This window comes from Bombus vosnesenskii, unplaced genomic scaffold, assembly GCF_011952255.1.
Source record: "Bombus vosnesenskii isolate JDL3184/JDL3185 unplaced genomic scaffold, Bvos_JDL3184-5_v1.1 scf7180000013265, whole genome shotgun sequence".
Taxonomy (NCBI): Eukaryota; Metazoa; Arthropoda; class Insecta; order Hymenoptera; family Apidae; genus Bombus; species Bombus vosnesenskii.
Genome location: NW_022882925.1, coordinates 1,997,961 through 2,024,287, shown reverse-complemented (window position 1 = coordinate 2,024,287; position 26,327 = coordinate 1,997,961). Strand labels below are relative to the sequence as shown.

The window sequence follows — 26,327 nt, the reverse complement described above, 5'->3', positions numbered from 1 at the left end:
ATTTATTTGCCATACAAAATATGAAAGAAACGATTTTTTCTGCATAATGATATATTAAATTTTATTAATTAGCTTGCAAGTAAATTGATTATTCTTTTTATACAAAAAATTGGCATACAGTGAAATTGTGTACTATTAATTTGTTAAGTACTTTATAGCAAGATTTAAGTAACAGTATTTGGGAAAATGGGTATATCTTATATATGTATATTCATACCAGTAGAATTCTTTACAAAAAATTGATACATTACATAAATATTAGAATAATAGCTGAGTCTGTGTTTAAGCTTTAAATAAGGGATTATCAGCTTCCTGCTTAAATCAATCGTATCAATGAGTACTAATGCCATACAAAAATTTAGTTGTTTATGCAGACAAACAGTTTTTGAAATCTACTGGTATAATTATACGAAAATTGAGATTGAGGCATTTACTGGTACATAATCCATATACTTTGTTACATAATTTTGCAGATAAAAAGAAAAGTTTAATTACCACTAGATAAAACCAACATGAAAATGAAAATAGTTACTGAATCTGCGCACATTTTTATGCGCGTTATTCTCTTCCTCTTAGTCTTTCTGCATTATTGTCTCCCATTCCATGTAACTGTATATCGAGATACTACATTAAAATATAAGCATTGAATAAAAAAATAAGTTAGCAAGAAAATTGACAATATCGAGATTCTAAGATGTTTTTATTTGATAATTGATGATACGAAAGAAGCAGTTGTTTTATTTGAAAGAAAGATTACACATTTATTACAATTACACATTTCATATTTCTGTGTGGCTAATAGGAAGGACACCTATAAAAAAATACATATAGTTACTTAAAATAGATTATTAAATATATGAGTTTAGAACTGACGAAATTCAAGAGTATCTGTCGCATAATTCTTATTATTATTTAGAAAAGGTTTCATTCACATATGCAACACATTGTCTGTTGTTTATTTGAAATTTGTAGGCACTGATCAAGACGAATAATATCCTAGCCACTTGGACTGAAGATTTATAATTTAAGTGTATTACGAACGGCCATGGCAAAGTCTTTCAGGTAGTCATTCATTTTCCAGACTTGAAGCATAGAAATTTTTTCCAAGTATGCAATAAAAAAGTTCTTTCGCGAGCCGTAATACGAAATCAAGAGAAAAATATAATGGTGCAAATGTTGCAAATTCTAGAGACTTCATGAAATCATAATAAGAAACAAACAAAAAAGATATATTGTACATATAAAAATAATTACGCTTATTGTATCTCTTACTTTTAGGTAATTAACTAAAAAATAACTGTAATTAATGTTGTTGTGGTAGGTGCACAGCGATGTGTATGAAAATTTATGAATTCGGGACGATTTTAGAGGAGGAGTAATAAAGAAATTTTATCCTGGATAGGACTTATTATTTTGTTAAGAATTTCACTCGCCTGTATATTATATAACATTTTGTGAAATCTAATTTCTGCCACATTTGTATATATACTTTAGGTATCTGATTATTTCTCTCGTCTTTCTCAAACTCACCATTGAACATGAAGTGCTATTTCACTTTTCTTAATTATATTTACAAATTTTCAATTAAGTCATATTTCATTACCTTTCTCATTATTTTGTTTCTTTTCCCATTCATATCTTATGTTTCTTTGCAAAATTCATTTATGAAAAGAAGAAAATATCTTCCGTCATATGATTTTGAGAAAGACGAGTGATATTATGCGGAAAAATATTTCCAAGAATGTACTTGTAAAAATCATTTGTTTATTTTAGTTGGAACGCTTTAAACGAAATATAGTGGTACATGGATTTTTATATAAAATTTATTAATGTTAAAAATATTGACCCAATAGCCATTTTACAAATGAAACGTCGAAAATCTTCAAAGGTTTGATCGCTCCAACCAAAGACTGAGTTCGCTTTACATTTTCTGATTTGGCAAACACGAAGTTTCATCGATAACGAGGCCGATATCTCGTTGCTTTTAAGTAATTTATGGTAAATAAGCTAAACAATATGGTAATCAAAGTATTACTTAGCAATATTTGTGAAATGTTTTATTATCCAAGAAAGTTTTTGTCAAATGATTTATATAGTTGATCGATGTGATTCAGAAAAAATAATTCGGTGGAATTGAGCTGTGAGACTTCGTGTTTACCCAATTTGTTGCATTCGCGGAAAACAATACTGTACCATGTAAGTAGGACTAAGCCGAATCAATGCAACTATTTAGAGCGATCGAACAAGACCTATAATCGTTTCGTGTGAAAAAAAAAACAAATTATTAAGAGAAAGAATGAGCTTACAAATATAATGTTCAACGTGAAGCTCTTAAAAAAGTTCTGAGTGTTAAAAAAACTTTTACGATAATATCGACAGGTGTCGAAATGCGGTGTATCTATTATACGTGTATTTTATTCTGTGAATACAGTAGGACTTCTATGTCGCTGTGCGACAGGAAGATTTAATTGGAAAAAACGCTCCAACCAAAGCTCCAGTTTGAACGAAAGTTTGACGAGAGTATAGAGAATTTTTCTCAAGATTGTATAGTCGGAGAACGTAAAGGGAAGGTGTATCAAATTCTATATATTTAGAATGTTTGATCTAGACAACCCTTTTATTTGTTCTTCGATACATACATCATCTGCTCTCTCGTCCCCTGATAACACCTTTCACTGAGTGCATGTATCAAATTTAATTTGATCCAAATAAAATATCATCAGATATAAATTAAGGCGTGAATTATATTTATTGCTTATAAACCGTCGAGATCTAACAAATAAAAATTACATTCCTAAATTTATTTGCCTGTCTCTCTCTTTTTCTCTCTCTGTCTCTCTGTCTCTGTCTCTGTGTGTCTCTCTCTCTCTCTTTTCTATAACTCTGATGTGCTTGTAATATTGTAGTACATGCTTTTTGCAATAATAATAATAAACTTTAAATTCTTTTATCGACGGAAAGCGAGAAATATTTTGAATAAAATAGTCAAAAGTGCTTGCATTTATTTGCCTTTTCATATTTTTAGACAAGTAGAGATGTTATCAGGTAGATGAGTTGTTTCCTATTAATTACATATAAAAATTTAAATTCAATTATAATTTAGCATTAATGTCTATAATAAATGTGATTAACACTTGAATCTGTTAGTTAATATAACTAATTGAATGTGTATATATTATATATATACATTGCAATTTGATTATTAAACATACCCAGATTATGTAATTTCAACAAATTGGCAAAATTATAAATAAATTAATTATTGTACGTTATTCAAGTAAAAGAAGAAAAATGAAAAAAATAGTTCTTCAGTATAAAACATATATATGTGATATACATCTATGTAATTCATGTCAATAAGTCGAAGTTTACTTTTTATTTTATCTATTGTATTTACATTGCAATCACATTATAATGAATGTTTTACGTATTATACGACAACACAGTATTTGCTATACTATTAAAATATATAAATGATTTGTTTCCTAAAAAATCGTAGGTGAAGAAGGAGCAGGACGCAATTGCATTTCACATATAACGCTAACAAGAAAATATTCGTAACAAACATAAATTCAACAAAATTTAAACAGGCAAATATTTTAAAATAAATTCAGATTACGTCGCGTAGCTTTACCTTCCTAGCTGAGAATAATTATAAAATAAAATTTGTTTATGATGATGCTTTGTATACTTAATTCTTGCTCGAGGAACTTGAAAGAAATAGAAAAATTACATTTTCTTTGTACATTTTTTAAAATAAATTTGTTCACAGGTTTATTCTTTTATAAATATCACATTCATGCTATATAGAATTCTATACAATTATCGTGTATAAAATTGTGAAAATAGAATTTTTTATAACTTTTTATTATGTTTCAAATATGAGGATTTTTTTATTTATAGTATTTGCGTTTTTGCAAATTTTCAAATCCGTTTTGCACCATTGAAGGTTATATACCTTTTTTTTATTTTTAGGATAATCAGATAAAAATGCCAGCAAATATGAATATTATTTTATTTATTTGTATATTTTGTATTATAACGTCGACTTCAACAAACTTTATATAGAGAGAATGTTATTACAAATTAAAGTGTTAGAAATCTGTTTCTCGATAGAGGCATTATAATCTGCAAAATTTTATACCTAGAAACTTATAATTCTGACTATTTCTGACTAATTGATCTCATTATATACTCATTACGATATCCTTCGCTGCTTAGTATAGTATGAATAGTACTTGATACTAAATTATATAATTGTACTTATTGTAAACATATTAGATTTAAAAAAGCAAAAAGTCAAATAAGAAATTCCTTCCGGTAATAAAGCCATATACGTATGTATGTATAGATACATATGTATATCGTAAATCATATGGATAAATATGGCGGCAAAACATTGGTTTGGTAAACATCTTATTTATTACTTCTGTTAAAATATACTGTAGTAAGTATATACAATGTTTTATGGAAATGAATACGTTTTATATAATTTTTTATGTGTGATACATAAAATGTCAGTATAAACCTTATGACAAAGAAGTTCTTTTTATCAAAGTTATTAATAAACAATTATTGCTGGCTACAACAGAACAATTTATTTTGCTAGTGCAATGCTGATCACAAGTGGAATTTTACTTAATTTGAGCATTCTGTGTATCTTTGATATACATGGAAGCAGAATTCAGGAAGAAGTAAACAAATCCGGTGACGTCGTTCCTTTTCTACTTCCGTCTCGAAGGAGGGAACAATTCGCGGGAATAAAAGAAGCCGCATTCTGTCAAAAGTCTGTGTGTTAGTCAGAACTTCTGAACGCGTGTTCACTGTAAACTGAACTATAGCTTTATTTATATTCTACGTATGCATACATTATGTACGTATGTGTGTGCGTATGTCGCACATAAGTCGGAACCCGCGCTCGCGAGACATATAAGAATGATAGCAGTGTAGCACGTAGGTTTACTTCTACAATTAAATATCGCTTATCATAATATATAGTATAAGATTTTCGACATTCTATAAGATGAGTCAAGACTAATTAGTCAGAGATGTTTTGTGGGTGTGGTTTAGTTTTCCTTTTTATGTTATTGATAAAAATAAAGAAATTGATATACATCTGTGGAAAATAGAAGCATTTATTAAAGTGATAGTTTTTTAATATTATATCACGCTTTATTTATATATGTAACAAAGAGAGTCAAAGATTGGCATGGACAATAGTGATTTAAAAAGTGCAATTATTTTATTGTGAGGCAAATATAAAACAATGTCGCAACAAACACGCATTGATGAATTCTACAAATCAATCGGCAAACAAAAATCAACTGTGATAAATGTTAAAAAATGTGCTAGGTCAAAAAGTATACCTTATTCAAAAAGGGTTAGCTGACGTTTATATTCTTTTTAACCCTATTCTTTTTATAAAATAAGATATTGTATGAAATTAAATTATATCTTTTTTTACTTTTATAGAGGAAGGAGGAAAATGAAAAAACAAACGTTTTATTGTCAGCAACTAAACAATCGGATTGTACAGTTCTATATGAGAAGTTGAATAAAATGCATGATGTTAACTTAAATGATGCAAAAATGACTCAAACTAATGTTCAGATAGCAAGCAATAATGTATCATTGTGTGGAAATGATTATTTAGGAGGAATATCACAGCATGAACTTGATAAAGAATATGAACTACCAATGATTGATACAATAAATGAAATACAAAGAGAAACTTTAAATGAAAATGGAAATTGCTTGATAACATCAAATAACAAGTTAGAAAATTCTTCAAATTTTAATAGACAGACATCACCAAATAATATTAGTATGAAATTACAAAAAACACCAGAAAGTAAATCAAGAAACAATAGTTATATGAAAACATCATCACCTATTATTAAAGACAATTGTCATTTAAAAGATACTCCAAATAAGAAACTAAGAACTCCAGATAAAAATATTTTTCTATTTAGAAATTCTAACAGCTCAACACCTTCCTCAACACCTAAAAAATCAAATTATATTTCCGAAGTATCACCTGATAAATCTCCAAGAGTTAATGCAAGGAAGAAACTGTTTGGTGAAAATATAGATACTAACATTTTAATTCGGGCTATTACATATATGAATTTAGCAAAGCAAGATAATATTTCACATGAGTTTGATCTAAAGAGTATATATTTCACAAAAACATTTGATACATATAGTGACATAGATAATAACATAAATAGTGAAGTTGCAATAAAGTATAAATTAAGTGACATAAACTTATGTGATGATTTGAATTCAAAAACTTTATTTACTACTATTTTCCTTGTACTCTCTAATCCTATCAATTGTAATTATTTCAATGAAGATGAACTTGATTTTATATTTTCTATAATCACGCTTCCTAAAGACGCTCAAATGTTATTGGCAAGGATGATAAAAAGAAAGAGGACGTGGTTTAGGAAAAGTAGCATAGTTTACCCAGAAATAGCTACAGAATTAAAGCATATTTTTGAAGTTCTTGCTTCACGATCTATTTGTAGTTTTGATATTAAAAATGAGAAATTAGATACAATACTTGAATTATTGCAAGTAACTGAAGTACAGCAACTTTGTAAAAAGATGAAAATTAATCCTAAAGGAAACAAAAAAAGTAATATCCAAAAGTTATTACAATTGTCAAATAAAAAATCTTTGTTTCCTGGAATGAAGACTCCAAGTAGTATTTTATATGATTCAATTTTGGACATAATAGATTTTTGTGTATGTATAAATTTCAAAACATGGAATATTATTGATAAGATAATAATACTGTTGATGCCAAATCAAGATCCAGCAAATAGTCTGGCAGATACATTTCATATGTTATGTGATATTTATTTAGGGAAAATAATATTCCCAACAAATTCTGGGCATTATTTTCCAATATTTTCTTCTAGATTACATCTAATGAGGTAAACTTATTTTTACAAATTAGCAATAGATTTAAAAATAGAGATAAGTTTTTATAATTTTCATTGACCTAAATTTATTTGCATTTGTAGTTATGTAGCAGTCAGATCTGTATTATCTACAACATTACAATATATAGAGAAAAAAAATTGGAAAGAAGTAAAAAATAATGGCAACTATGCTATGGATGTATTAAAAAATTTATTGAAGGATGAGTCATTAAGGTAATTTAAATTCTACTATTGTAATGGAAAAGGTGTTCAATAATCTCAACTTTAATTTTTGTAGATTAGAAAATTCTATGCTTCCTAAACATGTTACTCGTTATATGCCAGCATTTGTCTGGATGAAAATTATTTCCATATCTATAGAGGCATTTAAAAAGGATGATGATAAAAAGGCCGAAGATGGAAAAAATGGAGATGAAACAAACAAAAATAAAAAGCGAGTGGTAGAGATCTTATTGTTCTTATTGGAGCAAAATTGTTATATGCATACATGTAAAGGGAAATGGTATGATGAATTAGCTCTCATTGAAATGCATCACCACAAAGACATAGAAACATGTGCATCCATTATAATAAAAGCCTTAAGTACAGAAAACATAACACAAATAGATAAAATAAATCTTATGAAAAGAGCAAGAAAAATTGTGAAGAAGAAAAATGGAATTAAACCAAGCACGAGAGATACTCTTAATAAAATATTAGGTAATCATTGTATATCGGAGGATGTTATATCACCCATGTTCTATCAGAGCAGGTCCGTCACTATATACGCCACAGAAATGCCAAGGTAAATTTAATTACATACGCGTTGTCTTTTTTATTTTGAGATATAACATGAAATTAAATTGTTCTAGAAATACTGCAGGCAGTAAAAGTACTTGGTGTATAAAAAGTAATGCTGATGGTCAAAGTTATGGATCGGTAGAAACTGTTGCATTCCACTATTATCAGAAACAAGGATTCCCTGATGGATTGCATTTGGAAGGTGCATTACCGATTACTCTATTTTGTATTTTGTTTTGGGAAGAATTGTATGATGTGCATGTTCCTGGAGCATTTTCATCACCATATCAAGAAGCTCCGAGTGATTTATTTACAGGCGAATTCTATGAAAATAGGAAAGAAAAAATAGATACGAAACTTAAAATTATTGGTAACTTCAATTCTGAGTTTTTAAGCTCTTTCATGCAAGAAAAGTTCGCGAAATTTGGACGATATCAATCGATAATGTCATCAAGTCCAATTAAGTCAGATAGTTTACAACTGAAGGTGCATATTTTACTGATTCTATTGTTTTATCACCCAACATATCATAAAACTTAATAATGCACAATGAAAAACTATTTTATAGCAAATAGTACATTGTTTGGGAACTCAGGGTGTAATAGGGATTTGTAAACGACTGATTGACAATTTCAAACTCTGGAAAGCTGGATTTCCAGATTTAATTGTATGGAATTATGATACCAAAAGGGTGAGTATTTATTTAATAAATAACATTGAGAAAAAAGTATTAAGAAATATATTTTTATTCATACTTTTATTCATACATTTTACAAAAAATGAAATTTGTTATAAATTAATATTTTATTTTCTTTTAATTTCAAAATACATATTTTTTCCTAAAGCATAAAATTATAGAAGTGAAAGGCCCACGAGATGTCCTTTCAACCAAACAACAATCATGGTTGGAATATTTACACCATCTTGAACTAAATACCGAAGTATGCCTAGTACAAGGTAAACTATTATAACTTCTATGTTCGTTTAACTTTTGGGAATCAAGGTTCTAAAGCTTCTGCCACAGTAATGGTGCAGGGACCTTGGAAATGGTACCTTTAAATAATGCGTATATTATTTTGTTGCAGATATACGTCATATAAATAGTTCAAGTAAAAAAGTACAGGACTTCGAAAATTATTTATGAATGTTTTACATGCATTTCAATATTTCAGGATTGTCACAAGATATCATAAGATTTTGAATATATTACTACATTTTATATTTTCTTACATTACATGTATATATCTATTTTATCTACAGAATGTTTGCGATAATTATAATTTTAACTTACTCGAAATAGTTTGTAGCGGGAGTTGTTTCTAAGTTAAATTCAGCAACAGGAATTCCGCGTTGTGCTACTTGCGGTGCGAACATTGCCGCAGGATATACTGTAGATGAAGTACCGATAATCAAGCAGACGTCACAGTTTTCAACGGCGGTATCTAATATTTAAATAGAAGACATTGTTATGTTATTAAAAAGTTATTTTATCTAAATGTTATAATTTATTGTTAAAATTTCTAATGCACATTTATATAGGTAGAAAAATACTCACAAGCTTGTTCCAGTATATAGTCATCCAGATTTTCACCAAACCATACAATGTAAGGTCTTAGTAAACCTTTACAATCTTCTTTTGTACATTTAGGTAGATCTTCTTTTGGAATATCAGAAATCATAATATTTGGATCTGGCGACCTATTCATATTTATATTAATAATATCTATAATGAAATATTAAAGATATCTTACCCTTTTCCCTCTAATGCAGGACATATTGGAATATTCTTATTTACAACAATTTCATGACAAATTGTACATATAGTTTTATACAGCGAACCATGAAGCTCCACTACATCCTTGGCTCCTGCCCTTTGATGAAGTTCATCGATATTTTGTGTTACAATTGTAACATTTTTACCTTCTTTTAAATAACGATTTTGAAAAACTGCAATTGCTTCATGAGCCTAAAAACTTAATTTAATGTACAAATAATTTTTTAAGAAATGTGTACTAATTAGAAATAAAAAAATGTACTTCTTAAAATACCCTATTAGGCTTAGCTTCACTCGCCACTCTTCTACGATATTCGTAAAATTCCCAAACTAAAGAAGGATTTGCTGCAAATGCTCCTGGAGTTGCAAGATTTTCAGCTTGATATTTTCTCCAGAAACCACCAGCACCTCTAAATGTAGGGATACCAGATTCTGCAGAAATTCCACTACCAGTTAATATTAACACGTTCTTTGCGTGCGCTAGTATTTCACGAAACGATTTCATAGCATTCATGGTTTGTGAATGTAGATTTTTCAAGGTTATTTTATCGAACAATTCTTGTATCAGCTGATTTGTACGTAGCCAATGAAGTGACGTCAAATTTCAGGTTTCTTTCAGTTCATTAATTTAAACAAACTCCATATACATATCTTTCTAATAGATCTTTTTTAGGAACAAGAATGAAAATTATAAATATAATAAAATCATAAATACGGAACTTTTTAATTGATCTTTTGTTTCAAATTATAATTATATAAATACCCCAAAAATGTTTCTCAGAAGCTTTTTTAAAAGAAAACCCAAAGTACGTTTATTTCAAGAAAACAGTGTTATTTTATATTGTCATACAACTATTCAGTGTAATAATTTTTTTAGACAATACCACGTAAATTTATAAATAATTCTTTTGGAAGTTACGAGGTTATTGTACCATGGCAAGTTTCTGAAATTAGAGAAGTACCACCATATATCCCAAAACCTTCTTACAGTCAATCTTCAATACCTCGTGATGGTCCAAAAAAACCCGAAATTAAAGATAAAAATCAAATACAAAGTATGAGAGACAGTTGTAGATTTGCTAAAAAAGTATTAACTCATATTAAACAATACATAAAGGTATACAATAACTACAAACATGAAATTTAACTAAGAGCGTAGTTTAAATAACAATCGTTATTTCAGCCTGGTATAACTACAGATGAATTAGATGCAGTAGTCCATGAAATGATTATAAGCAATGGAGCTTATCCTAGTCCGCTTAATTATAAAGGATTTCCAAAGTCAATATGCACTAGTATTAATAATGTTGCTTGCCATGGAATTCCAGATAAAAGGCCATTAGCAAAAGGAGATATGTTAAATGTTGATGTAACAGTTAGTAGAAATAATATATTATATTATAATATATATTTTATGTACATATTTTTGCAGTTATAAATATAAAAATCCAAAGTAATGTTTTATTTCTTTTTAGGTATATTTACATGGTTATCATGGAGATTGTTCAAAAATGTTTGAAGTGGAAGAATGTGATGATGAAGCTAAACGTTTAATAAGTGTAACAGAATTGTGCTTAAAAAATGCTATTGATATTTGTAAACCTAATGAAAATTTCAGTAGTATAGGTAATGATTGTAATAATCTGAATATGCTGTAGGACTTTTATATGCCCTCCCTTAATTTTTAGGGAATGTTATAGAAGAAACAGCAGCTAAACAAGGATATTCTATAGTGCCAGTATTCGCAGGACATGGCATAGGTACTTATTTTCATGGACCACCAGATATTTTTCATTTTGGTATGTTGCTATTTTGGTATAATGTATAAACATACTAAGGATTTAAATATTTATTATATTATATTTAATTTATAAATGTTTTATGTTATTATTAGCAAATAATTTTGAAGGAAAAATGTTGCCTGGGATGACATTTACTATTGAACCAGTTGTAAGTCAAGGTAGTAACGAAGTTAAAATTCTAGAAGATGGATGGACAGCTGTTACAATAGATAATGCACGAACTGCACAATGTGAACATACCATTTTGATTACTGATATTGGCTGTGATGTATTGACTCATTAATCTTGGAAATTTACTTTTTATTGCCTTAAATACATCTTGTAATAAAAGGTGATACAATGAAAGTTTGTTTAGTAGAATCATATTGTAAATACATTTTATTAAGAAAAATTTATTTATATTTATCTTTACATAATAGCAGGCCCCCAGTAGCTATCTAAAGTTAATGGTCCTTGTATTTCAACACCTCCCTCTCTCGTGATTATTCCAAGTTGATACTAAAAATTGAAAAATATAAATATTTCCTATAGTGTAACATAAGTATAAAATAGTATAAACATAAGGTTCTGATGTAATTATATAACTTACTTTCGGGAAAGATCGTGCATCTCTATAAAAAAGAACTTGCATTACTTTGTATAGAAGCTCAACTGCTTGTTCTTTAGTCATTTCTTTATTTTCTTCATAAGCTTTTCTTAAGATAGGTGTTGCCATATATGCACCATATCCAGTTGCTATTACTGGGTCACTATAACCTGTGCCAAGTTTATCCACAGTACCCAAAAACCTAAATGGAGAATGAAAAATACTATGCATGTATATAAAAGTAAAAGAAGAATAAAATACTTACAGTTTATCACCCTCCAAACCACCAATAATGAAATTATTCCAAAACGGATCAAAACGTGATCTTCTATTGTACATTACTTGAGTTAACCAACAGTGAAGAGCTTTTGGTTTTAAAGATAAACCATCATCCAAACATTCTTCTTCAAGACTATAAGAAGTAAAAAATTATAAAATTATTATAAAATACTAATTACATATATGTATATATAAAATATACATTTTTCTTTCAATGTTGCTCTTCAAGCACTGATAATCAGCATAATCTCCTCCTGCACCAAGGATAATATTGTCATTGACTTTCATCACACGTTCAAGATTCCTAAATCTTGCCAATGATCCATAGGAACCAAGAATATCTGCTGCTATAAGAACACCATCTTTAAATTGGATTCCAACTACAGATGTACCAGTTGTCATAGGGGCCCTATAAAGTAATAAAACACAATTCAATTTACAGAAAGATGAAGTCGTAGAGGTTGGAAAGGTTAAAAGAATTAAATTAAACGATATAATCTAAATTTCATGTTTTCTATCGAATCTTTATTTTGTTAGAATATCGAAAACTTAAATACTTCAATTATTTGTATATGCTTATTAATTTTTATGAAATTGGAGATGACATGCAATATTTGAAAGAAACTTTCTAAAGCAAGTTGAATAGACGATAAAGTATTTTACTGTGATCTTTGCAATCCTCCGACACCGGAATGTGTAGAACCTCCTGGGAAATGATAAAATGCACCAGGTGCAGGACCATTTTGCCACAAAGGAGCTGGAGTATACCAATCTGCTTTATTCAGAAGCGCCATGTTTTTTAGTAGTTTAAAACACTTTGAAATGTCATTTGGCTGAAGTATGATCCGAAGCCTGAACGACAAGCCTGCCTTTCAAAAAATAGTTCCTAAAGTCTTCATCTAGATATATTTAATTTTTCCTGAAAGTCGTTCTTTCGATTAATCTCGATAGTGGAATCGAATATCTCGATATTTCGATTCTCGAAGTTCAAAGATCTTGCTGAAACTCTAGAACTCTTGCGAGTGCATTAAATTACGATATTATAGGTAATTATTGCAGTATTATTATATGTATATTATTATAATACGCAATAGTTATAATATTGTTAATATACTACAGCATTTTATAGATATTTTATTTTATGTTTATGATACAATTGCAGAAAATATTTTGCTTTCAAAGAACTTATATATTCGTTGCAAACCTGGAATTATTACTTGATCATCATTTTACTTACGGAAAGCTGGGTGAAAATAAATTTTCCTATAACTAGTGCAAGGAAAATCAATACAAGACATGTTGTGATACATTAAAGGAAATGATAAAATATGCAGTAAGTGTAAATTATGTTAAGAAACTTATTTTACAATATATGTATATTAAGATATTTTTTTAAGTTATCTTTAGCAGAAACAATATTTTAAATTTAAGGAAATTAAGGAGGAAGTTTAAATTCATTTCATATATTTTTAATTCAAATAGAAAATTTCTTTATTACTATATATACACGAATAATTATAATAATATGCCATTAGCATAAACAGTATGACATTCGGTAGGTTACATTTATTATTACAATAGATTAACATAAACATAAAAATGGAGAAACAGCTTTAGAGGAACATTTTCGAAACAATAAAGAGAAGCAAATCAGTCCTTAGGATAAATGTATCCAAGTTTTATAAACTTTTTGGTACTATTTTTTCAGCCATTACCAGCTCGCTTCAGATATAGTATGCAAGAGATATTAATATTATTAAAATAGAATTATGAGAAAATTTTGTGATGGAAGATGAATTATCGTTATATTCTTTACCCATGTTTACACTATCTTTATCACTGATTACCTGACTATTTTCAGATATAACTATGTTAATCCATCTTAGTAAAGGATATGTCATATCTGTTAAATTTAAAGAGTCTTTAAAGAGATTTGCGCACTTTCCATGGAAATCGTCAGTATCGATGCTCCAAATCATTACACCGGCTAATTCTAAGCTCATCGCGTATTCGATCTGAAAGTTTTAGGAAAATATTATATTGTTGAAGTAACACGTGTAGTACTATCATTTGTTATCGTCGCTTGTAATAGATCAAACTAATCAACCTTTGCTTTTAAACTCCTCAGATTATCATATACTATAACATGATCATCGTTAATGACATAAGGTGTATCGCTAGTGTCATCCCAGCCAGAAGTCCAGTTACCTTTATGACTCACTAATTCTTCACAAATCTAAAAAATCGTACATGTTATCATTTTATTAGAACGAACAAATAGATAGATTATTATTAATAGAATTAACGTATCTAATCAATATAACAAAAGTAAAATGTACTTCATTATATCCCATAAAACCTTCTTGGTCAGTGTAAGGCCCCTTAAATCCATTTGTTATGGTTGTTCGATTAATTGGACTTTCTTGGGAAGAATTTAATTTGCTTGCCAATATATAAGTTCTACCATACATAGGCAGGCCTAAGATTGTTTTATTTGCTGGTGCACCTTTACTTAACAAATAATTAAGTGTCTCCATCTGAAAATTTTATTGCATTATGTGTTCCATCTACGATACTTGTTACTCGTTGTAATTTTTCTATATGTTTTACCACGCTTAGACCGTCTCCACTTCTTAATGGTGCATTCGGAAGCACTTTCTTATCCCATGATCCATGATAATCGTACGCCATTACATGGATATAGTCGAGATATTTGGAAATTTCGGGAATATCGTATGCCGTATCGATAATTGCTTTATTAGAACCTAAAGCTGCTGTTAGTAGATAGTTCGACTCATTGAATGCTTCTTTTAATTGCTATTAGAATAGAGAATACGATTAATTTCTGGCTAAGATAAAAAAACTGTAATTTCGATAAAATTACATTACGTTACGTCGTTTACCTTCACAAGAAGGGCAAAATATAATTTGTCTTCTGGACTACCACCCCGTGATCCTGGATATTCCCAATCCAGATCGAACCCATCGAACTTGTATTCCCTGCAAGATAGAAGCTATCATATAAATCAGCAAAGTATAAAACTATCTTAATATTCGATTCCATACTCAAGGAAGTCCACTACGCTCTTAACGAATATAGATCTTCGTGTAGGGGATGAAGCGAGTATAGAGTAATTTTTACTACCCTCGTTCCATCCTCCGATTGCGAGTAGGATGTTTAGACCTGGATACTGTTCGCGAAGTTCGGTCATTCTTTTGTAATTATCTGGAATATTATGACGGCTATAGAACGAAAATGCCATGTATCGAGTAATTTACAATATGTATCTACCCTTGTCAATATCTATGTTGGGATCGAGGCTCGTAATGGTCCATGTTTTGCTGTCTAATCCGGCGAACGCGTATATGATGTGCGTGCAAAGTTCCGGACGGATATAAGGGATTCCAAATTTTCCATCATTATTTCTATAAACGGCCCAGGAGGCGACATAACAAGTTACTACCTTGTTATGCTTAATCCCTAATCGAGCTTAGTGGAGAAAGAAATGTAGTTTTAATGTACAATTATTACAACTTCTTTTCTCTTTTCGCAAAAAATTCATTTCCATGTATATACATATGATAGATTATTTTTTTTAACCATGTCCCAGGCTCGTTATTTTTTATCGGTAAAATATGCGAACATAAATCGTTCATAAAATATGCCCGCGCGCGCTTTTGTTATTTATTTGATGTAAATGTGAAGAATATTAAGTCCTTGAGATAACTTTCTATTAAGTTATGAATTATAGAAAAGTATTTTCAGTGATTTACATATCTTCGAGGAATAAAGTTAAACAAAGGTTCCATCGAAATGTCAGATTTCCATTGCATAAGCTACCGAACAAAATGTCAAACGTATTCTAGACTTTCCTCCTCGTTGCATAGTGTGTCACCAAATAATAGCAATGTAATTTACAGCCGGATCACATACAAACTTTTGTATTTTTTATATATATATATATACATAGAATATATATATACATATATACATAGAATTTGGTAAAAAGATTGGCTTATCTTATGCCCAACTGCTTTAATACATCATTTATTGAAAAATTTCATCACATATTATGATGGCTGAATATTGTACTTATAACGAATGGTAAAAGTTGATATTTCAATACTCGTTTCGATCTTCTATTTTTAATTTTAATTTAAATTTTAAATGTCGTATTTTATGCCTCGTTCGCTTTATCTACATTTTTAGCATCACGTTTACCATAAATAATTGTAGTTTTATGAATTTTATTTAGTAGAATTATTCCTTATTAGAATTTTATTCCTTATTAGAAACAAATTTGGTCCTCTTTCACCATCGTTCTTTGGATGTAAATACCGTTTGAAATTTAAGTTACGCGCTATCGTGTTAATGTTAAGGGAATGATTTCAATTTAATACGTACTCACCTAGAATACCATTGCTACAGAAGAATAATATTGTAAGCAGAGATAGGAAGATACAGGCCTTCATTATCGAGAACCGCTACACGAATGCCGAGTTATTGTCCTGGTAGATAGCTTTCACTTGACCACAATACGGTACTTCAATCCTCGGAGAAAAAGAAAAGCATTCGTGCGTGTAGCTTGAAAAAGGACGGAGCTAAAACCTGTTGTTGAAAACTCTTGTACAATAAAAGTGTAGAGCAAACAGTAAAGCTTTAAATATATACTATGTGACGAATTTTTAGATAGATATCAGCAGATAACCGAATGGAATGATTCTATCGACTTCCGCTATAGATAGTGGTTATTGATAATCAAGAAAATACATATAAGAGTTATTCATAACCGCTGATATGGACCCAATACTAATTATTATTTCTTGTTATATTATATATATATCACATTTTCCAAGAACGAATTATTCAATAAAAAGAAGATGTTCTTATTCGATACTTTGCGAAGAAGAATTTTATAATTTTATTGAACAATTTGATCTTAGACATTACGTCAGATGAATGAAATTTGATATTTTTGTTAAGGTTGCTGCAACAAGTATCGGCTTTCATAGGCTGCGAACTTCTTTGTGAAAAAATCAATTAATATTATCGTAGCAAGTAATTGTCCTATTAATGACATGTTTATCTTAAACAATTTTTTAATGAATCATAGAGTTTTGTATGAAAATAAATTTCGAGAAAATGCAGTCTCGGGGTACTAATAAAACGTAATACGTAGTTGTCTTCTGCGCCTTCGCGGCAGCCATGCAAACTAAAATTTGAAATTTCTCCATTTCGCGCGGTGTCATTTAGAAAGTTGAAGCAACCGCAGAGAGCTCGTCAAAAATATGGAAAATTTAGTATACAACGATATGTCACTGCTTCAAAATGGTGAGAATCTCGATTTTAATGCATAATAATAATGCATAATAATGCATAATAATATTTTAATTGTATCATATAACTACATATTTCATATCCTTAGTATGATATCCGTGTGTCTATGGTAAATGAATAATAGTTGATTCATAGTTTTGAAAGGTAGTATTTTCATAAAACATCGTTTCATTAAACATAAAGGAGAAGATTTGTTTATACATTAATGTTCCAAAGTTAGTTTAAATGTTTGTTTGTAAATGGTGGGTGGTAACAGACACTAGCAGTCTTGCATGTGTGCGTTGTGCATCAGGCCCTTAAAACTCGCTCAACCCTGGTTTATAAACATAAGATAAATGACCGGCAATTAATACTGACGCATACGTTCCCATAAACGCGCAACTATTGGCAAAAATCATTTTAGTGATTTTTATTATTATCATCATATATTTTACTTATCAATTATCATTATTGTATATTATACTATACTATCAGTATATTGTCGTATACTATCGTATATATTAAAATCTAGTTCCAATTCCGATCGCTATGAACGCTGTAATCCTGTTCTATACTGAATCGATAATGTTGTGAATATCATTAAAATGGTAAATGATTTCAGACCCTCAAGATATGGAATGCAGAAATACATTAACTGATAGATCTATTCTGCACCTCGTCTGTGGTCATATCTCTATTAATATGTAGAAAAAAATATATTTCGGAGATTATTGAAAGCATAATTTCGACTAAAAATCGCTGAATGTTAACAGAGGCATAGGATGTGAAAGGAGATCTTCACCCACCATGATGTCTGTAGTACCACTCGTAAAAGAAAGATAAAGAAAGATGAATTACCAGTAACTCTGTATAATCATACGGTTCTATTATTACATAATGAATTAAGTCGTTACTGAAAACTAATGAATTGTTCCTCTCTTAAACCAAAATTGTATACTTTTAGATTTTCATTGTAGAAACTGATTTTTAAATAATTTTTTGATGCATATTTAAGGCAGAACTTCTTATCGAATATACATTATATACATGTATCTACACTGGTTAATATATAATTTTCTGTTTAAAAAGAAATGTATTCTTCGGAACTATATGAAAGTTCAGGTATTTAAACAATTCTATATATATATAAGTTAATCTCGTAAGTAATTAATTGAATAATTTTTTTTGCCGATTTTATTTAAGGAGGTGTAACTTACGAGATATGTACATATCTACTCTTATCAAAAGATACATCCTCTTTTTATAGTCCGTACTGCTCGTCTATGACGTCACAGAGTGGGCGGGGCTGTGTAATATAAGAAATAGAAGTACCTTATTCATTCTATACTCCTGTTCACTACCGGCTAGTTTGAATCAGAATTTATACTCTCAGTAGATACATATTTAGTTGTTTCTGTATGTGAATGTAGCTTTTTTAGTTTCTGATATTTGAAGTTAATAATTCCAAACATTTTCAATGCAAGTTTCTTAATAGATTTTTGCAATCCTAGATATTTTACATTAACATTAAATATTTTACAATTGATATTGATAGTTAATAATCATAATGTATATACAAAATCAATTGCTACATATAATTATAATTAATTTATGCATTTCTTATTTTCATCTTCAATAACATACATCTGCAAGTTTAGACATTCTGTTTTTATAGTTTTCAATGGAAGTAAATTCTTGTTAGTCATATCAGGGACATCTTCATTGATAATCCATGGAAAATCTTCACAACAAGGATTTTCACTTAAAGTTACATGTGCAGTTTCATATGTTTTAATTTCAATGAAGAAAGATGAATCTTCTGGCAATGGTTTTAAATAAGATTCACACATGGATAGTTTCAAACAAATTGTTCTCAACGATTCTTCTGTTTTTAGATAGTATGGATCTTTTCTAAAATAAATTTCAGATTAGACAATAACATAATGCTGACATTATAAGATTCTTCACAAGCATACATACTCTGTGCTATTTGCTTGCAATTTTACAAGATCAAAGACAAATTTTTCAATTGGTTCTTTCCTTTTATTACAGAAGACCAAATTCACCGCTCTGACACTATTTTCATCCTCTTTTATTAATTCTCTGATTGCATTTAACACATTTCTTATGTATTCATTGAGCTCAGGATGTTCAGACACATATACGCATATGCTGTATATCTTCTTCTTCACAAATATTTCCTTGGGATATAAATTTCTGAAGAACAGAATGTGATTAAATGCTACTTCTAGAAATTCCAGTAGGATATCAGTAGTAACTATAAATAAAATAAGAAATACGTTCCATTACTTATCATCTTATTTATATTTCTCATAAATCAACAAATAATATTTACCTATTTTATTATCAGACATTTTTTAATATATTTATAAAATGATAAAAATATATAAAAATATAGATAAAAATGTGTTAGTAGTTTTAATAAAAGAATATTCAATCTTCTATTCTCAGTGTAGGTAATTTTCTCTTGTTGATAACTTTTTATATGTTCATATCTAAAATGATATAACAAAAATGATATTTATGAAATTTCTATTATGTATATGCGAACATATTTAATATTGTTTGTTCGAGAAAGAATATTGCTTTATTTTTAATAAATAACATGGTAAATAAATTCCAAAAAAATATATATATATATATTAACTTAAACGCGAGAAATTATTTAGCGATTGATTTGACGCGTGCCTAGACCAAAGCCGACTGCATATGGCGGTCAGTGTATACCAGAAACGGTTAGAGTGTTTTGATGATACATTTTCATCTGTTCACGAAAGGTGTCGATGGATGCTTGAGTTCAGTGAGCTTGAAAACGTGACAAGTTTTTTTCGCAGTCAGATAATGTTGTAGAAGAAGCACAGTACTTTACAACATTTGCAGCGGCATTTTTCATAACCTCAACAGTCAGGAACAGTACGGTACTTTTATGTGAGTATGTACATACATAGTTTTTGATATACGAAACTGTTCATTTGTTAAATACTAAGCTTTAAGTCGATACATTATTTACGATTATTTTTATATTACTAAACTTTCGAAAATATACGTTTTACAAAATTGATTATTTTATGTGGTACTTTCGTTTTATTTTTATTCTGTAGTGTTGTGCGATTTTCTCATGGCGCGAAATGGAACATGTAATAAATCGAATTTGAAACATATGCATTGTGTTTAAGATAATTTTGCGTAAAGTTTTAGTATAAAATCAAAATAAGATAAAAAGTATCAACATGGAAATATTTGAATTTAATTACTAAAAATATATTATCTGTTTGTTAATATTTTAGATAAAAATGCCGCCAGCAAAAAAGACTGATTTAGACAAATTAGCATGGGCTTGGGTAGAAAGTGTGGTATTAGACCAAATAGAAAGGATACATTTGGAAACTGCATATAGAATAGGTTTAAAAGCATGTAAAAATTGCAAGTAAGTTATATCCTTATTTAAAACATTATATATTCATATGAAATAGTATTCTTTCGATCATATTAAAATAAATGATTTGTTTACAGACGCAATTGCACAAATAATCCACAATGTTTGACCGGATTAGGAGAAGAAAAGTATATGAAGTCGCAACCTGCAGAAGTAATGCCTTTAGAAAGTTCTTTATCTGAATTACGTGACCCTACCCAATATGTTGGTCTAAAGAATTTAGGTGCAACTTGTTATGTTAATAGCTTAATTCAAATGTGGTTTCATAATGAAGATATGAGGTATGTACTTATTAATACTATTAATATTTAGCTTATATTTCATTTATTTGCAAATATCTACTACAAATTGAAATTTCATATTTTCAGGAGGATAATATACAAGTGGGATATCACAGAAGATCCAGAGGAAAGGGAAGCAGTGTGTCAAGCTGAGAAGAAAGGAGTACCGTTTCATCCAGTGACAGCAGTAGGACAGTTGCAATATATATTTGCAATGATGCAATTCGGAAATCGTCGTCTGCTCGATCCTATGAATCTCGCGATCGCATTGTCTTTGGATACTAGAACTCAGCAGGATGCACAGGAATTCTCCAAGCTACTTCTCTGCCATATCGAAGGGAAACTCCAACAAAACTCAGAACTGAAGCAGATGCTGCAGAGGCTGACCCAAGGAAAATACAGCTATATCAATTGGTGGGTTTTCTGAAGTGGAAAACAAATGAGAATTGTCCTAAACGATGATGATGCTGATGATCTTGACGATGAGAACATGGTAGGACACGTTGCTCGCTGCGGTGACTGGTGCGATCAACTGATCTGACCGAGAGAAGCTAATTCCGTCTAAATAACACGAGTTTTATGTTTGACGCAGTTGCTCTAAATGCGGAACTGAATATCCAACCTCCACTACATTCTACGAATTGGATCTACAACTCGCAGCCACTCTGAAAGAGGCAGTAGAGAAATACTTATCTGTGGAACAGTTGACTGGAGCAAATCAGTATCATTGCGTTACCTGCAATGACAAAAAAGATGCGCGCCGGTTTATACGCTTGGAATCTCTTCCAGAAACATTAAACATACAATTAATGCGTTTTGTGTTTCATAGGTACTTTTATTTTATTACGTATTAAATTACATTATACTATTAGATTGTTATATATGTTAATAGAATATGTTACTTTGCTTTGTTAGGGATTCCGGGCAGAAAAGAAAGTTGAATTCTTTTATACAATTCCCGGAAGATCTGGATATGTCAGAATATGTTAGGTGTCCGCCACAAACTCATTTGTACAATCTCGTCGCAGTTTTAAGTCATAAAGGCCCATCTGCACATTCAGGTCACTATATTGCGAATATATGCAATTCAAATGGTGAATGGTATCAATTTAGTGACGATAAAGTGGAAAAAATGCAGAATAAAAGAATCGAGGATGGTGTTAGTGGTGAGTACAAATTTTATTATAATATAATAAAGAAATTATTTAATAAAACGATAAAATGTAGTTAGAATTTTTTATTACAGAGAATTCGAAGGTAGTAAAACGGGGACGTATACCGAAAGGATTTTTGTCTTCTAATACCGCGTATATGTTAGTTTATAAGAAAGTCACACCAGAAAAACGAACATGTAGTACAAAGAAAAATAAGTTGAAAAAGTTAGATGGAGAAACCAATAGTAATAATAATGCAACAGCTATGGAAAAGATTTTAATAGTTCAAGAAAAATCAGACTCATTAAACGAAGAGAAACACAGATGTGATACAATGTCAGGTGTTTCTGATATAAATAATTCTGAGAAAATATTGAAACCTGATATGGAGAGCAAACAGGAAATGGAAACCTTGAAGGCATCTCCAGAAAATGTTGCAATGGCACAGTCTGTGAACGCAGATTCTACCTTTGACGAACAAAATGGCAAACATTACGAATTCGACAATAAAGAAAATAAGCTCGATGTGGATACGAAGAAACCAGTTGTAAAAGTTTTGAAATTGGACTACAAGCGGTTAAATGGTGCTGCGCATAGAGCTATGAGTTGTGGGGAACGTGATTTTTACGAAGAGGTTGGTATATTTAGTTTTTCTTTTATTTCTCTTATTGATATTCATATGGACTCATTATCTTACTTTATAGATGGAGTTTGAAAATTGGGAAGTGAGTACAACGTTGCGTGACTTAGTGAGGCAAGAGAATGTGAAACACGAATTAAGTTTATTGGCTATTCAACAAGAAAAAGTAGGTATTAATAACAGCAACAGATTGAGTTTAATCAGTTAAGAAGCATTCTCAACGATGTTTCTTGTAGCAAAAGGAGATCGAAGATCAGAATTTAAAGAGACAACTTGTCATAGACGTGTATAATATTATTTCGAACATAGTTTCATGGGACACATATCAATGGATTCCAAACGATTGGTTATCAAAATGGCTCAATGGACACTTATCTGTCGATGGAGTACCACCAATAGACAATTCTACATTAATGTGTTCGCATTATCGACTTGATCCCTTGAAAGTGAATCGTGCAAAGTGTATACCTGTCACAGCTGCGGATTTACTTTATGATAAATATCGTGGAGGACCGCGATTAGATGAAAATTCTTTTTGCGAAATTTGCGTGAAACGTCGGTACAAGCTACTTCGTTTCAAGATATCGCTTGAACGTGATCACAAGGAAGTTAGTGAACTCGTTCGAAATTTCAAAGAACCGTGAGTCTCCTTAATAATAATTTTAAAACGAACGCATTATTTTGTAAAAGAAAAATAAATTTTATTTTCATGGTAACAGGTCTGAGACTAGTTATATCGTGGGTGCTGATTCGCTGAGATCATGGCGAAGACTTGCGATGGAAAAATTTACGGACGATATGGAGCAGGAAATTGAGGATGAAGATTGTCAAGATCCGAGTGGTTCGCAGGAAGATAGTAAAAGTGGTACAAGTAAAGAAAGTGAAGGACTGAAAGAACCGGTGGAAGGTGAAGAGAACGAAGTCATAATCTATTTCAATGAAGATTTACTTTGTGAGCACAGTTCATTGAAAACACCAGATTCGACAAGAAAAATAGTGCCCCGTGAAGCTTGGGTGATACTTCGAAAATATTTCCCAGAGTCCAAGGAGTACTCTATTGGTGCCGCGTCATGTTCGATTTGCGAGGTACTTTTTCGTACATATTTGTATATTTAAATAAAGATAAAACAGTTTGATATATGCATGTATATTGATCTATCTTACTGTTCAGGAGAAAATGGAGAACGCGCAGAAAGCAAAAAAGGACGACAAGATAAAAGCCAAACAACAAAGGGACGAGTTAAACGACTTGTATCACGGCCGAAATAGGAACGAAATATTGAAGTGTGAAGATCCAGAAAAAACATTTTATATCGTCGAGAAGGGTTTTTTGGACAGTTGGCGTTCCTTCATTCGGTGAGTCTGATTATTTGTGTGTTTTCAACATTCTTAGCCTGTTCAATTTCATTGAACAATTATGACTAATGAACAATATAAAACGCTTTATTTCGAATTCGTATTAAATTATTCGTATTAAAGTACTCTAAATTCTTAGGGTACTTTATGTTACATATTTTGAAATATCGCTCTCAAAATATCTTATGTCTGCTAAAATTTGCTACAGTAAACATATAAATTAATAAACTCAATATTGCATGTTTTAAAATAAAATATGCTCTATGATTCGGACTTCTGAATGTAGGAATTATATATACGGATAGCACTTATATCATATATGAATGAATGTGAGAAATTTCTATATTTCGAAGATAGAATAGAGGGGTGGGGGAGGAAGCGTAGGGCACAGAAGCAGGTTAGTAACGGAAGGAAGAAAGAGGATAGAGGGAGAAAGGAAAAAAGAGAAGAAAGAGGACATAAGTCAATAGTTCTATACCTCTAATATTTCTCCTTATTCAAAGCAAAGGAAACCAATAAATAGATTCATATACTTAATTATTAGAAAAGTATTCAATACGAAAATAATATTATCAATATTCAAACTTGAGAGAGAGGGAGTTGTCTTTCAAAAGACATTTTTATCTTACTATACATAATCATGAAACAAATTCATAGAATTTTTTCAAATTCCAAGTTGAAAAGATCTGAGTTCCTGAATCTTGAAAGATCAGTGTCCCTCACAGTAATAAGAGCAAGTAGATATGTAACGAAAGCTAACACACAGGGAAACAGCGAGGATAGAAGAAAGAAAGAGGGAGGAAGAAGATAGTAGGGACGCATTAACGAGCTTTTCCTAATTATGAGAAAAAACTGGACTGTGCGATTAAGGGCTGCGCTGGTCTCTCCCCCATACTCATGTAGACGGTGGGCCAGGAGAGCAGCGTGGAAAACTAATTGAAACCGCCTAACGACCCGCCGGCAAATGATACATCAGCCTCGAGGAAACTGGCCTCGCCACGCCGTCTTAATACCGTTTCGCCTTATTCGACGCTCATCGGCCATCGAGCAATTTCGTCTTTTACTCTCCCTTTTCCGGCCCGCTTTCCTTCACGATCTCTCCCAATCGTGTTCCCCGCATTCCACTTGCCTCCTCGCACGCCTAATTACCAGTTCCAACGAAGATCGAGGACGCATCTGTGCGAACGATTTATCGTTGTTTGTCTTCGATAGAACGTTGTTTCGTAGAAAATTTGTTTCATATATTTTTAACTTAATTAATGACTTGGGGATCAGATATCGATGTACTTATTTGTCACTGTAGAAGCATAAAATTTAGTAAATTTTGCGAATAACGATGCTGCGAAAATGAATCACGTTTGGGATAGATAGTTTATATGAAATAAAATGTAATATAGTATAATATGAATTTTGAGTCCTGGAAAAACATTTTATTATCGATATGGCGTAACAAAATTCTCTTATATCATACATTCGTAGTGTCAATGTTGGTTCAGTTGAAATTATCATTTGTCCCAAAATAGGGATTAAATCTTTCCGACACTGGTGATAAAAAAAGCGATTTTAATGTCTGGACGGGTGTTACGAGCGTGTGGGATGATTATATGCTTCCTCCTGGATACTCAAGATTGACGGATTCAAATTTGCCTGGGCTTAAGTCCCGCGGGTTCCACGGTTTACGGACAGCCGGCTAAACTGGGATCAACCCTTTACGCGGATTACAGCGTGTGTCATGTCACGCTTGATTTCGGTACATGCTAAAGGGGTGTGAAAACCAGAAACAAGTGGTCCTCCTCTCTTCTCTTGCTAAGTATTTAAAATAGCAGGAGAAGAACGAGAAGTTTAATTAGGTGCTTGTAAAAGCGCTCGTAACGCTTATCGATCCAATCAAATTTTAACGAGGCCTGACTATTATAAGTAGCACTTCAGCTTTGAAAATCATTTCGTTTTT

General features: G+C 30.6%; 7 protein-coding genes across 9 annotated transcripts in view; 3 read left to right on the top strand and 4 right to left on the bottom strand.

Annotated features, from left to right (window-relative positions):
• The first annotated feature begins 4,097 nt into the window (after positions 1-4,097).
• Positions 4,098-9,226, top strand: LOC117242925 (fanconi-associated nuclease 1-like). 2 transcript variants are annotated; one of them, XM_033509999.1, is made up of 9 exons: positions 4,098-4,447; positions 4,610-5,380; positions 5,473-6,941; positions 7,032-7,163; positions 7,228-7,734; positions 7,802-8,216; positions 8,299-8,421; positions 8,576-8,687; positions 8,816-8,881. In XM_033509999.1, the coding sequence occupies exons 2-9, from the start codon at positions 5,267-5,269 to the stop codon at positions 8,872-8,874; spliced, it is 2,931 nt and encodes a 976-aa protein (XP_033365890.1). In that variant the 5' UTR covers positions 4,098-4,447; positions 4,610-5,266; the 3' UTR covers positions 8,875-8,881. The 2 variants fall into 2 exon arrangements, with proteins under 2 accessions (XP_033365890.1, XP_033365883.1); XM_033509992.1 differs by lacking the exon at positions 4,098-4,447 and having other exon boundaries at positions 5,267-5,380; positions 8,816-9,226.
• LOC117242946 (NAD-dependent protein deacylase sirtuin-5, mitochondrial-like) lies at positions 8,458-10,066 on the bottom strand. Its single transcript, XM_033510019.1, has 5 exons — positions 9,779-10,066; positions 9,482-9,696; positions 9,286-9,428; positions 9,022-9,172; positions 8,458-8,783 (listed from the first exon to the last, which is right to left on the bottom strand). The coding sequence occupies exons 1-5, from the start codon at positions 10,016-10,018 to the stop codon at positions 8,729-8,731; spliced, it is 804 nt and encodes a 267-aa protein (XP_033365910.1). The 5' UTR covers positions 10,019-10,066; the 3' UTR covers positions 8,458-8,728.
• On the top strand, positions 9,980-11,669 carry LOC117242938 (methionine aminopeptidase 1D, mitochondrial). Its single transcript, XM_033510006.1, has 7 exons — positions 9,980-10,112; positions 10,178-10,310; positions 10,382-10,621; positions 10,688-10,879; positions 10,980-11,130; positions 11,193-11,303; positions 11,399-11,669. Exons 2-7 carry the CDS (start codon positions 10,275-10,277, stop codon positions 11,587-11,589), a joined length of 921 nt encoding a protein of 306 aa, XP_033365897.1. The 5' UTR covers positions 9,980-10,112; positions 10,178-10,274; the 3' UTR covers positions 11,590-11,669.
• Positions 11,662-13,051, bottom strand: LOC117242950 (proteasome subunit beta type-4). Its single transcript, XM_033510032.1, has 5 exons — positions 12,835-13,051; positions 12,374-12,580; positions 12,158-12,304; positions 11,896-12,094; positions 11,662-11,804 (listed from the first exon to the last, which is right to left on the bottom strand). Exons 1-5 carry the CDS (start codon positions 12,963-12,965, stop codon positions 11,715-11,717), a joined length of 774 nt encoding a protein of 257 aa, XP_033365923.1. The 5' UTR covers positions 12,966-13,051; the 3' UTR covers positions 11,662-11,714.
• Positions 13,052-13,635: 584 nt separating this feature from the next.
• Positions 13,636-16,791, bottom strand: LOC117243238 (probable chitinase 2). 2 transcript variants are annotated; one of them, XM_033510534.1, is made up of 8 exons: positions 16,581-16,791; positions 15,464-15,661; positions 15,238-15,397; positions 15,075-15,171; positions 14,782-14,988; positions 14,511-14,708; positions 14,279-14,407; positions 13,636-14,186 (listed from the first exon to the last, which is right to left on the bottom strand). In XM_033510534.1, exons 1-8 carry the CDS (start codon positions 16,642-16,644, stop codon positions 13,896-13,898), a joined length of 1,344 nt encoding a protein of 447 aa, XP_033366425.1. In that variant the 5' UTR covers positions 16,645-16,791; the 3' UTR covers positions 13,636-13,895. The 2 variants fall into 2 exon arrangements, with proteins under 2 accessions (XP_033366425.1, XP_033366426.1); XM_033510535.1 differs by having other exon boundaries at positions 15,464-15,597.
• A 2,290-nt stretch (positions 16,792-19,081) lies between these two features.
• On the bottom strand, positions 19,082-19,896 carry LOC117242986 (mitotic spindle assembly checkpoint protein MAD2B). Its single transcript, XM_033510069.1, has 3 exons — positions 19,845-19,896; positions 19,469-19,766; positions 19,082-19,399 (listed from the first exon to the last, which is right to left on the bottom strand). The coding sequence occupies exons 1-3, from the start codon at positions 19,861-19,863 to the stop codon at positions 19,093-19,095; spliced, it is 624 nt and encodes a 207-aa protein (XP_033365960.1). The 5' UTR covers positions 19,864-19,896; the 3' UTR covers positions 19,082-19,092.
• A 298-nt stretch (positions 19,897-20,194) lies between these two features.
• The window catches only part of LOC117242985 (ubiquitin carboxyl-terminal hydrolase 48-like), a 75,400-nt gene continuing 69,267 nt past the window's right edge, over positions 20,195-26,327 (top strand). The window contains exons 1-11 of the mRNA XM_033510067.1: positions 20,195-20,437; positions 20,797-20,936; positions 21,023-21,226; positions 21,314-21,640; positions 21,819-22,055; positions 22,142-22,392; positions 22,473-23,014; positions 23,085-23,186; positions 23,257-23,660; positions 23,740-24,106; positions 24,192-24,376. Of these exons, the coding sequence (XP_033365958.1) occupies positions 20,803-20,936; positions 21,023-21,226; positions 21,314-21,640; positions 21,819-22,055; positions 22,142-22,392; positions 22,473-23,014; positions 23,085-23,186; positions 23,257-23,660; positions 23,740-24,106; positions 24,192-24,376 (2,753 nt within the window). The 5' untranslated portion in view covers positions 20,195-20,437; positions 20,797-20,802. The remainder of the gene's footprint in view (positions 20,438-20,796; positions 20,937-21,022; positions 21,227-21,313; positions 21,641-21,818; positions 22,056-22,141; positions 22,393-22,472; positions 23,015-23,084; positions 23,187-23,256; positions 23,661-23,739; positions 24,107-24,191; positions 24,377-26,327) is intronic.